This window comes from Hipposideros armiger, unplaced genomic scaffold (genome assembly GCF_001890085.2).
Source record: "Hipposideros armiger isolate ML-2016 unplaced genomic scaffold, ASM189008v1 scaffold_62, whole genome shotgun sequence".
NCBI classification, from domain to species: Eukaryota; Metazoa; Chordata; class Mammalia; order Chiroptera; family Hipposideridae; genus Hipposideros; species Hipposideros armiger.
Genome location: NW_017731412.1, coordinates 5431960 through 5447458, shown reverse-complemented (window position 1 = coordinate 5447458; position 15499 = coordinate 5431960). Strand labels below are relative to the sequence as shown.

Here is a 15499-nt window from a genome sequence, read left to right as displayed (position 1 = left end):
TCCTCATCCTGTACTCTCGTCTTTTCTCTATGTCATTTCGTCGGTCACCATGAGGTTCCTACGCCTCATGCCCTCAGCTTGTTTGTTTTCTGGCTTATTGTGTCTCATCGGTTCTCTTTAAACCTCACCTCCTCTCTATCTTTCGTCCTGATGCTTTCCACTTTGGGCCCAGCTCATCTTTTCATTCCATTTTGTAGGTCACTGACCAGCTGCCATTATGTCCTGACCCACCGTCCTGTGTTGGGAGTGTGCTGTGGAGGTCACAAAACGTGTGGCTGTTTAGGGCTGTCCCTTCACCAAAGTCTGTTGGGTCAGAGGGTGGGGACCGTTCCCTTAGGAAAAGCCCCCGGGAGAAGCAGTTACTGTCACCGCCTTGTCCACCTCTGTGAAGGGGGATCCTGGGACCTGAGCGTGCTTCTGTTTGATTTCCAGGGTCAAATGTGAGTTTCTTGTTAGTTGGCACAACCTTGTGTTTCTGCTTCTGGGCTCGGGGCTGGGACCTGGGCCACTAACTTCGCTGTACGACTCCAACAAGTCACCCCCGCTCTGACTCTCCATGTCCCCATCTACAGAATGAAGGGGTTGGACTGGATGGTCTCTGAAGGGTTTCCGTGTCTTAGCTATGCTCAGGAAGAGGAATTACACCGTTAACCCTTCCCTGCATGACCTGGTGGAGTTTGTGTTTCCCTCCGACGGAACACAACCTTCAGCAGCTGGTCCCACTGGGACACAGGTCCGGGTCTGACCTGAAGAGGGAATTGGCCTTCCTGTAGTAGCAGTTCTTCCAGGGAAAGTGGGCGCCATATGCAGCTGTCTCTTTTGATGATTTGTTTGTTCACATCAGCCGTGAGCTACACAGATGAGAATGACCTGATTCCTACCCTCAAGAAGGTAGACATAATTCCTTTCTCCATAAAGACAGTTCCTCCTCTCTTTCCTTTTCATTCATTCAGTCAACATTTATTTTTTATTTCTGTGCTACGTTCTGCAGATTCCAAGATGAGTAAGATAGTCTAGTACAGTGGTTCTCAACCTGCGGGTCGTGACCCCTTTGGGGGTCGAATGACCCTTTCACGGGGGTCGCCTAAGACCATCAGAAAACAAAAAGATATTTACATTACGATCCATAACAGTAGCAAAATTACAGTTATAGAGTAGCAACGAAAATAATTTGATGGTTGGGGGTCACCACAACACGAGGAACTGTATTAAGGGGTCGCGGCATTAGGAAGGTTGAGAACCGCTGCTTTAAAAGGAGGACTGTGGGCTTCCTACATTTCCTCCTCCTTCTTTCCACCCCTCCACCCTTCATGTCTTTATTTCATTTTTCCTTTGTCTAGCAGCACACATTCATTGAAAGACCACACTGAGCCTGGCATATGGTTACTCCAGTTCCTGCTTATGTTTTTTTGCTGGAGCTGCTATAGCAGGTGACCATCAACTGGGTAGCTAAAATATCAGACATTTATTCTCTCGCAGTTTTGGAGGCCAGAAGTCTGAAACCAAGGCGTCGGCAGGGCTGGTTCCTTCTGGAGGCTCTGAGGGAGAAGCCAGTCCCTGCCTCTCTCTGACCTTTGGTACCTCTGGCAATCCTTGGCTTGTCGAAGCATCAGTCCGATGTCTGCCTCCGTCTTCCTCTGACATTTTCCTCCATGTGTGTGTGTCTCCTTTTCTCTGTCTTTTAAGGACACTTGACATTGGATTTAGGTCCCGCCCTAATTCAGGATGCTCTCATCTTGAGATCCTTACCTTAATTATATCTGCAGAGACCTTCTTCCAAATAAGGTCACGGTCTGAGGTTCCAGGCAGACATGTCTTTTGGGGGACACTGTTTAACCCACTACCTGGCTCCTGACCTCACCCCTACCAGGGCCGTTCTGAGGGGGCACACGTGGATCCTGTCTTCGTCTTTGCTTTACAGCCGGCTCAGGGGCGAGGAGAGGCTGAGCTGGTTCCAACTGAGATGGAACGGAGGATGCTGAAGGCTTCTCTTATGTTCTCTCACTCTCTCGTGAGCTGTCAGGCTGTTGATTCTTTAATAAACACTCAGGAGGAGAGGTGTCAGGATGCGGGGAGCACTCTGGCCACCTCAGCGTGGGACTTTCCAAAATCAAAGAAGCACAGGGAGCGTGGTCATCACCTACGTGGTTTTCATTACGTGGTAACCTTTTGCTCAGGGGTCCAGACAGTGGATAGGTCTCTGACTCCAGAAACTATTCCTCCCACAGCTGGATGCAATCTGGTGGGGATGACAAAGCAGGTGGGACTTTGGCAGGCTCTGGGGGATGGCGAAAGGAGGGCTGAGGATGCCGGGGCGGGATCTGTTCCTGCGCAGATCACTCTCACTGCTGTGTCTCTGTTCCCTGCCTGTCCCCTGCCCTGTTTTCTTCCTGCAGGACCACATCCCTGTCCCTTACCAGCCAGACTCTAGCAGCAATCCCTCGTCCACGACGTCCTCCACGCCCTCCTCGCCGGCACCCCCGCTGCCTCCCAGCGCCACGCCACCCTCCCCGTTGCACCCGTCCCCACAGTGCACGAGGCAACAGAAGAACTTCAACCTGCCAGGTACCTCCGTGCTTGGGGAGTCAAGGCGGGTGTTGGGTTCGTGCCAGGGTCGTTTTGGGACCTGTCCATGCTTGAAGGCAATGGGTTGAAGGCATGTGGATTGAGTCTTGCCATTTGCAGAGCAACTGACACCTACTACCTTATTGATCTTTAGAGTAGGCAGGAGGTGAGTGTGATCAGCTCCATTTTACAGATGAGGAAACTCAGCTCTGGGAAGGAAAGGTACTTTTGGAGGCTCTGTTATTTGGTAAGCAGCAACCCAGTGCCTCCACCTAAGTCTAATCACGGGGCACCTTCTGCTCTGGAGGTGGCAGTTGTCTTACGATCTAAGTCTCTGGAAATCGGCAGCAGGACACTGCGCCCAGGATCTCAGGGGCCACACACCTGAGCAGGGCCGAATTCTGAGCCTTACTCCGGATGTCAGGCTAAGGCTCTGAATGAGCGAGCGGGCTGGAGTTCTCAGTTCAGCACCCAGCTCCGTCATGTCCCTGCCTTGTGACCTCTGACTTCACCTTTCTCACCTCTGACCTAGGTGGGCGACAGGACCCCGAAGGTACGTCTAGCTCACGAATTGCCCCCTTGAGGTTCATGCACATACCAGGGCTGCAGTGTTTCCCTCTGCGTATTGCCTTCCGGCCCTCAGACCGCCTTCCTCCATTCATTTGCTTAACACGTGTTTGAGCATCTCCAGTGTACCCAGTACCGTGTACAATAGAGCGGTGCACACACCAGACATGCCCTGTATGAGCATCCTGTCGCTGCTGTAACAAATGCCCACAAGCATAGCGGCTCAAAACAGCACACGTGTATTATCGTATCTTTATGGAGCTCACACGTCCAAAGTCTGTTTCACTACACTAAAACTCAAGGCGTCATCAGGACTGGTTTCTTCTGGAGCTGCGAGGGAAGAATCCATTTCCTTTTTTGCCTTTTCTCAGCTTCTAGTGACTGCCAGCATTCCTCGGCTTGTGGCCCCACGTCACTCCCTCCAACTTCTTCCATGATCACATCTCCTTGTCTGACTGTCTCTCTCTGACTCCGATTGTCCTGCCCCCCTCTTATGAGGATCCTTGTGATGACATTTAGGACTCACCCAGAGAATCCAGACTTATCTCCCCATCTCAAGACCCTTAACTTAGTCACATCTGAAAAGTCCCTTTTGCCGTGTAACGTAATGTATTCAGTTTCTAAGGGATTAGGACGTGGACATTGGTTGTGGTGGGGGGGGGGCGCACATTATTCTGCCTATCACAGTCTCTGTTCTCATGGAGTTTGTAGCTTACTGGGAGAGACAGGTGTTAACCAAGCAAACATACACATGAAAATGGAATTATAAAATGGCCTAAGTGCTAAGAAAGAGGAAAGCAGTGCTATGAGCAAATTCAAGAAGAGAACGACTGCAAGTTGAAAGGCCAGAGGCAGCTGAGTCGCAGATGTGGTCCAGGCAGAGAGAGGGGAGCACGTGCAAAGGCCCCGACACAGGAAAGAGCTGAACAACTGTCCCGATGGCCTGAGTGCCATAAACAAGGGGAAATGGCACCAAGTATGACTCGGAGCTGCAGGGGTGAGGCCTGGCGGCGCTTTGTAGGGCGTGGCGGGAATTTAGATTGTATTTAAGACACAAGGGGAGGCGATTGAAAGGTTGAGGCAGGGGGATGACTTGACCCTTCTTCCTTCTAGACCCTTCCTTTCATAAGACCACTCAGGCGGCTCTCTGGGGAGAGCGGAAGTGCCTTCCAGATGGCCTCCTGGTCGCCCTGATTCATGGTCATCTGAAGCCTCCCAGTCTCCAAGTCCTCTTGACGCCAGCGAGCCGGGAGCCACTAGCTCTCCTGAGCAGACCACGCGGGTTCGTCAGCTGCCCCTTGGAGCCGCTTCTCGTTGGTGTCTGTTATCAGCAAGAACAGGGCTCACAGGGGTGGCTCTCCCCCTCCCGGGCCCGTCCCTCCCTTTCAGTCATCAGGAACAGCTGCTGTCCTGCACACGGAGGGTTCGGAGGGTTCGCGGGGTCGAGGAGTGGCTGACTCTGTGCGTGCGGCCCTTTGCCGGGTGTCCCATTGCCGGACACCTGTCCCCTTCTCAGAGCAGGGCTTGCTCGCCACCGCCCAGCCCCTCCTCTTCAGAAGACTGGAACTGCCAGTAAACCTCGCCTGCAGACACTGAATCCCCCATTCCAGCTGGGAAGGGATGAGATCAGCTAAGCCTCTTGAGAACCCTGGCTAGTTTTTCTTCTTTTAATTTTAGCCCCTTGTTGACAGCAAAATGCTTGCGTGCAATGAAAAAAAAACCCAAAAAACCTAGGTTACCTAACAGAAGAAAAGTTTTGGAAATCATGGAAGTGGGTTTTCTTTTAAAGCTTTGCTCGGTGACCTTGAATGAGTTGCTTCTCCTCCTGGGCATCTTGTCATCCAAAATCAAAAATGCATCCATTTGGATTCCAACTGTCTGGGCTGTTTGGGAATGGCTGCACTAAAAAAAGAGTGGATTAATTCAACAGGAGTGGCGTACCCACCAGCCCAAGGCACCAAACCAGGTGCTCGGGATCCCGAGATGCCAGGACTTGCTCTCTCTCCGGGGGGAGTTTATAAATCAATTCCAGCCTCAGGGGCAGCTAATGACTTTGCGCTTTGAAACGACCCGATTGTCTCTTAATTAAAACTCATTCTTGTCCCTTAGTTAAGAGAGCTTAGAATATGTATTCCACACCTACCAGGCTCTCTTCTCTCGTGTCATGAAGAGCTCAGCTCTGTCAGGGAGAGACTATTATTATCCCCATTATAGACACGTGGAAACTGAGACTTGCAGAGAGCTGTCTAAGCTTTTACAAGCAACCAAAGGAAGAGCAAGGCTTCGACCCTGAAGGATCAGTTTCTAGACCCCCAGGCTCATAAACGCTATGCTAATTCTTGGTGACTTGTCCAAGAATTGGACGAGCTGTGACATGTCCCTAAATGAATAAAATTGTTTCTAGATGTATATTCGTCAATTCAGACTCATTATCTGACCCCATCCTTGCTCACTTCCTTTACTTGGGGACATAAAGTTCTGTGTGATCTGTCCACTGCCCCTGGCACCCCTTGCGCCCCCTGCTGCAGGCCCTCCACCCCACTAGAGTAAGTGGTTACATTAGAAACCTGGAGATTGTCTGCAAGAACTGGCCTCTGGGGACTGGAATGGAAGTAAAGTGAATTGTAGGTGAATCAAGCAGTGAAGTTAAGGAAATGTCTTTCACATGATTTTTTCCCCTAAATATGGAGCTTAACCCATACTTGTGGTAGGCAGAATAATGGTCCCTGAAAGATGACCACGTTCTAATCTTGGGATCTGTGAATATGTTACCTTACATGGCAGAAGGAACTTTGCAGATGTGACTAAATTAAGGACCTTGAGATGGGAGATTATCCTGGATTAGCTGGGTGGACTCTGTGATCACAAGGATCCGTGTAAAAGGGAGGTGAGAAGGTCTAAAACAGCAGGAGGCAATGTTAGGACCGAAGCAGAGATTGGAGTGATGGGGTCATGAGCCAAGGAATTCGGGCAGCTCCAACAGCCAAAAAAGGCAAGGAACAGATTCTCCTGTAGAGCTTCCAGAATGAACCAGCCCTGCTGACAATTTGATTTTTAACTGTTAGGACTTACTTCAGACTTCTGACCTCCAGAACTGTAAGAGAATAAATTTGTGTCGTTTTAAGCTACCGAGTTTGTGGTCATTTGTTACAGCAGCAACAAGAAAACTAATACAATGCTCAGTGCAGCAAAACACAGGAAACGCATAAAGAGGTGTTTGTTTTTTGTTTTTTTAAAACCATGGTAATCACTGCCAAAAGGGGGAAAAATTAATATTTGAGATTATGGCTCTACAGATGTTTGTGTGTGTTCTTACGCATTTACCAAAAATGGAATTGTGCTGAGGATGACTCTCTGAGTTGGGGGTGGGGGCGGCTCTGTTTTCAGGGAGCATCAAATGGGAGGGGTGGCTTAGATATTTAGAGCTCTGGTTTCTTTACACCTATTCTCAGTCCTTTGGAATGTGGGGTGTCTGCAGCAAAGTCTGAAAACCATCAAGAGTGGGCAGAGAACCCACATGGTGGCTGTGGGAGCCCAGCTGGGGACCCGAACGGGCAGCCCCAGGGTGGCACTCACTCTGGCGTTTTCTTTCTCTCACCAGCGTCCCACTACTACAAATACAAGCAGCAGTTTATCTTCCCAGGTGAGTCTCGTGTGAGCTCAGCCCCTTCTGAGCGAGCCCGCTGATGTGCGGGACTGGCTAGAAGGAACGGGGCAAATATCAGGCAGACAAACTCAAAGAGGGCAGTGGTGGCTTCCCCAGACCGTAGGGTCATGGCTGGATGTGGCGAAGGAAAGCGTGGGAGGTCCCAAGGGCACGATGTCACCCACAAGGCCCCAAGGCACAGCAGAAAGGCCTGAGAGGGTGGTCTACAGAGGAAGGACGGCGAGGGTAGGAACGGTCCAGAGCCACCTGGCCGATGGGCCGTGGGGATTGAGTTGGTTGGGCACTGGGAGATGTGAAACCAAGTAACCTCATCATTCCAAAGGGAACTCAGGAATTGAGGAGGATTTGGAGATGTCCAGTGGGTGCTTCAGGCCAGAGACTTGGGGGGTTCTGGCGGCCCCCTAGGTGACAATAGGGGATTTTGGTCAGGATGTCATCCAGAACACTGGTGCATCTGAGTGGGTGAAGTTCAAGTGGTTGAGGAAGAGAGAGAGGGGATTGGCCAGCCCCAGGGATCTGTGATCTGGTAAGAAGTTACTTAGCTGCCAGCATCTTCCAGAAATCAGGCTTTAGGGGGGCGGTTGTGGACTCCATATGTGTTTTCTGACTGTCTAATCTCTGGCTCTCAGATGTAGTGCCAGTGCCAGAGACGCCGACCCGGGCGCCGCAGGTCATCCTGCATCCAGTGACCTCGAATCCAATGTAAGTTGGAACAGAGACCCCATTCCCCTGCCCTGGCCCTTCCGGCTGCTCAAGATCCCTGTTCTCTTTCTCCCCTTTTCTAGAATTGAGGGGCTGGGAGGCAGGGGGAGAAGATATAGGGGGACAGAGAAACACAGGTCATGATTCAGGCAAAGAGAAGGGGGGAGTGTGACAGCCCAGCCCGAGAGAGGCAGCGCTGGCCCCCAGGAGTCAGCTCTGCTTTAGGTATCTGGCCCCACCTGTCACATGTGATTTCCAGGGGTCAGGCCATTTCCTTAGGACCTCCAGACCGTCCTGTGCTCAGAAAGACAACTTGTCCCAGGTAATAGCTAGAGCTGAATGGGAGGAGAGTTATGCTATGTCATTGCCCCCCTTTTAAAAAGCGTAATTTAGGTTGATGCCAGGGACCGGCAAATTATAGCCTATGGGACAAATCCAACTTGCCATACATGCTTTTATAAATAAAGTTTTATTGGAATGCAGCCACGCCCATTTGTTTACAGTGTAGTCTGTGGTGGTTTTCAAACTCCCAACAGCAGAGCTGAATAGTTGTGACAGAGACCCTATGGCCCACAAAGTCTAAAACACCTACTATCTGGCCCTTTACAGAACAAGATTTGCTGACCTTTGGTTTATATCATTATAAAAATAAGATAGGCTAATTTTGGGAAATTTGGACTATTCTGTGAAAAGAGACAGGAGAAATAAATCATCACGTAGAATCACACCACCCTTAGATGTGTCCCCTTTCTACTCATAGTTTACTTACTTGTGATCCACAATATGTGCCGTTTCTAGCCTGCTTTTTTATCCGTGAATGCTACAGCTTTGCGTTTTCCATGTTATTCCAGACTCTTCATACACGTTGTTTTTAATGGCTGTAGAATATCACAGCAACGTGGACTAATTCCCTTCACCATTTCCCTGTTGCCGGATCCTCTGTCTTCCCATGTTTCGCTGTGGTAAACACCACCGTAAGGGACATCTCCGTGTGTGGCGTCTTTAGCATCCTTAGGATACAGACCCTCTTTCCAGGTGGTCGAATGCGTATGCAGCCCACACGAAATCACCTTCCTTAACTTCTTGGCTTGTGACTGAAGTCTGAGGCATGCGAGGGAGCTAATTTCGGTTTAACTGCTTTCCCAGCTCTCGTTTTTTGCTTAGTTGCGTTTTTCCTCTCACTCTGCTAGCTGCTGTATCCTTTCTGACCCATGTTCAGGACTTTGTTAAAGACCCAAATGGGTACATCTCTGAAATAAAAAAAAAAAGAAAAAAGCAGCAATTTGCCGGTGGGTATCATGCTGACATGTAGCAGCTCTGGATCATTTCTCGGCTGCGCGTAAACCAATTCCACAATTTGTGTGAGGCAAACTCCAGGTTATTAACCGGCAGTCGGGGAGTGCCCGCAAAAAAAAACAGAGTTAATAACTGCCTGCGATCTGCTTACATGTGCGTGGAGTGATGGGAGCTAACTCTTTGCAGAAGGGAAATAATTTAATAGCCCCGGCTGCTGCAATCACGCCTTGATGCAAGCCAAGGAAGGCCCCCGCTTTGTGGGGTGTGAGGAGGGCCTCCAGCTGCAGCCTTCCACCCAAGTCTCCCCCAGGGTGTCAAGTTCCCAGCATCTCAGCTGTCACTGAGCGGTTTCATTCTGCCTTCCCAGCCTATACTATAAATACTTGGTGAATATAATGGCAAATGCCACTTTGTCACCGACGCGTCTTTCTCCTCCTTAAGAGTTCTTACATTCTCTTAGGCTGCCTCTCACCAGGAGCCCCTCCAGCAGGCAGATTGACTCTGTCTGCAAGGTCAGCTGCTTCCTGGGGTCTGAGGCTCAGGATAGGGGAGGCCCCCCCCCAAATGAGGAGGTAGGTAAGGGGAATTTGCTAAGCTCAGAAAATAAGAAGAGGGCATGGTGTCCATTGTGATTGCTTCTTCCCACCAGTTCTAGCTCACCCCATAAACACATACACATCATCTACTCTAAAGCATACCCCCCAAAAAATCCTTTAACTCACACTGCACCCCACATCCCCATCACATACCATGTACCCCAACATTTCCTTCTCATCCCCAGTACATACCCAGTGACACCATCAATGTACATCATGGCCCCCATATCCCCAGTATGTATACCCAAATCAAATGCACAGAACAACTCTTGCACAGAGCCCTTCCCAGAATACACCCTCAGTACTTGATATATATACTTAGTACTACAAACCGAATGAATGAATGAACAAGCAAACAAACAAATGAACACCACAACATCCTGATTTTGAGGGAGCTTTAGAGATCTCATTACTTCTTTCCTAGGGAACACGAAGAGCTCTGAGGACCCCTCCACTCATGGCATTTAGGCCAGTTTATAAGGAAGCTGCTAGATTAGTGGAAACGAAAACAATAAAGAAAAATGATCCCTGAGCAGCCCAGAAAATCTATTTAAAAGCGTCCTTGCACACTGCTTCTCTATGGCAAGGTTATGGATTATTTCAGACACAAGCATTGAAGTGAAATTCGAGATAAAGGCTTGGTGGCAAGGACTTCTCATTTTGGGACTCTTCATAGACGGATAAACTCAGCACATGGACCCACCTTTGTACCCAGGGGTCACGTTTATTTTTCTTTCTTTAAAGCTTGGAAGGAAATCCATTACTTCAAATTGAAGTGGAGCCAACCTCAGAGGTGAGAACTGGCGAGCGGCAAAGCAACTTTTTCCAGCTAAGCCAAGCGATGGCTTTGATGACGCAGAGGGCTCAGGGCAGCCAGCGGGTGCGGGGGCCCTGAGTGATGGATGTTCTAAGTCTGGGGACAAGTAACAAGCGGAGGCCCCTCCCGGCAGTGAGCCTAATGGGCCGTTATATGGTGTGCATCCGGGAAAAGCTAGTTGTGCGGAAGTTGGCAAACGGTTTGCATTCTTAGTTGAAAAACCAGCTCAGGGCTGGAGAAACCCCGAGGGGGATGTACTCACTGCCTCCTAAGACTACATGGGAGGAGGCGGGGGCCTCAGGGACACTGGGCTTGGCGGGGTGTTGAGAATGTTCTGGGGCTTCTTCCTACCTGCCAGAGATGCCGGAGGAATAAACGTGGTGTCCTGAGTGAACACCATGGAGCCCTGACGGAACTGAAGGGAACAGAGTCGGAGTTACCCGACAAAACCATGGGGCCTTTTCTGGAGCTACTGTAGTCGGCAAAACATGACTCTTGAAGAAGCCGTTGTTTCCTGTGTCATTTCTCCTGAGTGTGCCGCTGGGGACAGCTTGCTTAGGTTTAGGGTCAGGAAGGCCTGCACCCAGACAGGGGGCCACCTTCTCAGGCTGTCTCGTCAGGCTCCAAGCCCCTGGGAATCCCTCCGCTGTCTCCTGAGAAGATGTCTTCTCAGGCATCTGCTACTTCTACATTCCAGCGACAGAATTTAAGGAACAGGGTATCCTCCAGACCCCTGTAAATGCAGATTCCTAAACCTCCAGTGTGGTCACGCCTAAGTGTACCTGAATCTTGTGGGTGTGCGGGATAAAAATGAAGATTCCTGGCCCTGGCCTGCTTATATTTGGAGTCAGTAGATCCGGGTAGGGCCCAGGATTCTGCATTTTCACAGGCATTTCGGTGTGTTTCATAGAGGTGGTCAGGTCTGTGCAAAGAACTTAACAGGCCTTTCTCTCGTTGAAAACCTCACACCACCCCCAGGGGCAGATTTGAGTAGCCCCTCTTTGTGACGAGGAAAGGAGGGCTCAGAGAAGCAAAATGACTTGCCCAAGGTCACACCGAGGCCAGACTCCGGCTCATTCGGTCTGATTCTTAAGCCCAGTCTATCAACCTCTCACTCTCATATCTCCTGCCCTCTGGCTGCACAGGAACCCCAGGCCTCTAGGCTTCTGGCCTGTACAGAGTAGCTCAGAGCTCTCCCAGCTTCAGATTTATATATTCCAAGCTTTCTGGGGGAAGCAAAAGGCACTCCGTGTTGAGGGTTGTCACGTGTCACATGCAGATGCTTGACGAACCCCGATTTTAGCCTATCGTCTTTATCACGCACGCATAGTCAGGCAAGTCAAAACATCATGGTAGCACAAGAGCACATCCGATATTAGGAGTCAAGACCCCTGAATCTTAATCCCAGCTCCGCCTAGTGACCTAGAACGAGGCACTTCCCAGGCGACCAACTATCCCCATTTGCTAGGACTGAGGGGTTACCCGAGGCATAGGGCTTCTGGTACCCCAACCAGGAAAGTCCCAGCAAACTGGAATGGGTGGCCCCCCCCCAAGCATTTTGCCTCTCTGAGCCTCAGTTTCCCCCTGAGCACAAGAGAGTTGGATTCTCACGATCTCCCTTTCAGCTCCTTCATCGTATACGGTTTGAGACAAAGAGAGAACGATATGGGGGCACACCCAGAGATAGATGTACACGCCAGCTGAAAAGGCACATAGAGATGTGGCCCGGCCGGCACACGTACAACAGGACCCCCCCCAGGACCGCGTGGGAAGGGGGGGGGCTGTGCAGGAACAGCTCTGACCCTTCTCCCTCTCCGGCCACAGAATGAAGAGGGCCACGATGAGGCCGAGGAGTCAGAGGACGACTTTGAGGAGATGAACCTGTCCCTCCTCTCGGCCCGGAGCTTCCCGCGCAAGGCCAGCCAGACCAGCATCTTCCTGCAGGAGTGGGACATCCCCTTTGAGCAGCTGGAGATCGGCGAGCTCATCGGAAAGGGCCGCTTCGGGCAGGTGTACCACGGCCGCTGGCACGGGGAGGTGGCCATCCGGCTGATCGACATCGAGAGGGATAACGAGGATCAGCTCAAGGCCTTCAAGCGGGAGGTGATGGCCTACAGGCAGACGCGGCACGAGAACGTGGTGCTTTTCATGGGCGCCTGCATGAGCCCGCCCCACCTGGCCATCATCACCAGGTCAGTGCTGCCTGGGCCCCCCCCACCACCACCACCACCACGCGCGGGTTCCCAGAGCTCTGCTTCCGGTGGAGTTGAGAAATGGGGGTTCTGGTGAACGCAACGTGCTGGCGACGAGCGCGCCTCTAGCTCTACCGTTCACAGTTTGTGTGCTTTTAAGATTTGCGATTCCAGAAAGTTAGTTTAATGCCAAAACCCTCTGGCAGCGCTGTGCCATGGAGAGAGCACTACTTGGGGAGTCAGAAAATGGGCTCTTGATCCCCCTGTGCTTCAAGTATTTGTGAAACCGCATCTCTGAGACTTCCCCACATGTAAATTGGAGTGGATTAGACTAAATCAGGGGTCTGCAACCTTTTTAGTAAACATTTTCGGCTTTGCGGGCCATACAGTTGCTATAGTAACTACTCAACTCTGCCACTGTAGTGTGAACACAGCCGCAGGCAAGATGTAAATGGATGTACCCAGCTGTGTGCCAATAAAACTTTATTTGTAAAACCAGGCAATGGGCTGGATTTGGCCCACAGACCCTCGTTCGCCGATCTAGACTAAGATGCTGATGACTATTATTCTCTCTTTCATCAAAGCAACAGAGCACATTTGCAGGGCCTTACCATTGCTGTTTTACATGTCCAGGATCTGTGGTCTATAGCTACACAGAAGGGACCATTAGTAGAGAACTGACATTAAGAAAATGTCAGATGTTAGGAACTTTCTTGGACTTGCTCTCTCTAACCTTGCCCCAGTGACATGGGGCACTGAAAAAAAAAAAAAAAAAGCTTTGGTTTTAGTTCAACAGTTGTGGGACAGTCCTTTGGCGTGTTTTTAATCTCTGGCATTTGCTCCCTTGTCGCATTAGGACTGGCCACAGCAGTGGCGTTCTGGGTATAGGCAAGGGTCAGTTAGGAGCCCTCTCCGTCCCATACCCAACTCAAGCAATGAGTTCCCCAAAACACATCTTCGCAGGTGCCATTGAGGAGGCTGTGGGCTCAGCAGAGAGCTGATGTGTCTATGATCTGCTTCCTTGTGATACGAAGCCTCTTTGAGTCCATTTATAAGATGTTGGTGATTGGTGGAAAGTGTGTTATTATCTGTCACCGTTGATTATGCAGATGGTGGGTGGACTGGGACCCACATGTCAAATGGTAAGTGCTTGCAAAGTACTGGAGACCTAGGCATGGCCCTTCAACTCTCCTTAAACCAGGGTAAAAATGGTGGTTCTCAACTCTGCACAGGACAGAGGGGCTCTCAGGTAATCAGCCCAGGTAATATTCAGGGGCTGAGGTGCTCTGATTAGGTGAGTGTATCAGTAAGCTTTTGCCAAGTAATAAACTACCCTAGTACTTCATATTTTCTCTCTATTCTGTGGTCAATTCTGCGCTGAGCCAGCCTCAGTAGCTGGGCTCTTGGATGCGTCTGTAGTGAGCTGACAGGTCAGACTGGGGCCTGATGGGTCGTGGACTCCCTCACTCTGGGCTGGCAGACTGTCAGCTGGGGTGCCTCGTATTTTTCCCCATGGCCTCTCATCCCTCAACAAGCTACTTGGGCTCATTGCCACGGTGGTCTCAGTGTTGCAAGTGCAACAAGAGGTCGAACCCTATTGGCCAAAGCAAGTCACGTGATTAACCTCCATTCAAGGCATGGAGAGACAGACTCTTCCTCTGGATGGGAGATTTGCAGTGTCACGTTGCAAGGGCATGGATGCAAGGAGAAGGACAATCAGTGGCCATTTTTACAACCTACGACCACAAGCCCCTTGGCCCCTTTCTTCCTCCCCATCTTATCCAGTATGCACCAACTTCATCAGCAGGCAGTCAATAGCCCTTTACTTGGGGGGCACAAGTCTGGTTGGAAGGTGGTATTTTCCCCACCACTGGCCTTCTGCCCACTGCTCCCAACAGTCTGTTCCCCAATTTTGGTCAGCTACTCACCTTCTGACCTGCTACCCTCTCTTTTTTTCTACATCCCCAGATTAGAAATGTGAAGTCCATCATCTCTTCTCCTTTGCCTGGCCTCCCTAAGGTCCTTCTGCCTCCCACCCTCTGACTTTTTCAGTGGAATCAGTGGAACCCAATAACCCAAGCGTCTCTCACCCCTTTTCCAAGGGCTGGCTAATGGGAAGTGGATGGATTCAGTTCGCGACCATCCTTGGAAAATGAGTGGCCATTATGAAAATGTGTCGCTCATCCTGCAAGCCAGCTGCGTGGGCAGCCCCCTTTCTATTATGTGCAAAACCCTGAGCCCCCTTCCCCAAGCACCATAACTGCCTGCAGATTTCACAAACAGCACAGCCTTTTCCTGGCACCGCGATAAAGGCTCTGCAGCTTTGGGACATGTAATTGGTCTCTAAAGTGTTTCAATATTTTGTGTGAAGAAGCCAGATGAGCCCCAAAGAGGTAGCATTTATTCCATGTCATTGTGTCATTATATATTTATCTGGTGGGGAGGGGCTCTGTACACCCCCTCTCCCATTTTGTACTGTCCACTTGTTGGCCACCCAGGTTTCTTATCTCAACGTTCCATTGGAAACCAAATATTGGAGTAATTTGATTAATCACTTGCATTCACACAATTGGCTGGCAGAGGTCGACGGTTGGATGGTAGCCAACCAACTGGAACAATTTTTGGACCCTGGATTTATTTTACAGGGAACATGAGACCAGATAATTCCCTGGCATATTCTGGATAAATTCACAATGGCATGTTCTAGCCAATTACTTAGTAATTATCATCGAAGTTAACAAGTATTTCTAAGATTAGCTTCCTTGTAATGCAATGTGTATGGCTCTTGGGGAGTGAGTAATCACCAACTAGTTACCCAACTGCTATAGCCCCAAATGCAATTAGCAGGATTGCTAAATCGTTTCACGATTGGGTCATTAGGAGATAGCAAAGCTATCGACAGTCTGCACAATAGCTCATTTTAAAACCTCCAAATGGAATTCAAAAGCCAATAAGGATAGAGTTGAATGAAAGCATCTCTCTCATCCTGAACCTTGCTGTGGAGTTTCCTGGGCCTCGGTTTCCCCATCTGCAAAATGAGCAGAGAGAAGTGGATGTTCCTTGCAGTGTCCTTCCACCTCTAACAAAACTCTTTAGT

The 15499-nt window shown here is 50.2% G+C and overlaps 1 protein-coding gene across 1 annotated transcript in view; it reads left to right on the top strand.

Annotated features, from left to right (window-relative positions):
- LOC109382239 (kinase suppressor of Ras 2) overlaps positions 1-15499 on the top strand; it is a 259184-nt gene that overhangs the window by 180346 nt on the left and 63339 nt on the right. Inside the window, exons 8-12 of the mRNA XM_019641582.1 lie at positions 2397-2565; positions 6734-6775; positions 7429-7501; positions 10138-10186; positions 12035-12402. Of these exons, the coding sequence (XP_019497127.1) occupies positions 2397-2565; positions 6734-6775; positions 7429-7501; positions 10138-10186; positions 12035-12402 (701 nt within the window). The remainder of the gene's footprint in view (positions 1-2396; positions 2566-6733; positions 6776-7428; positions 7502-10137; positions 10187-12034; positions 12403-15499) is intronic.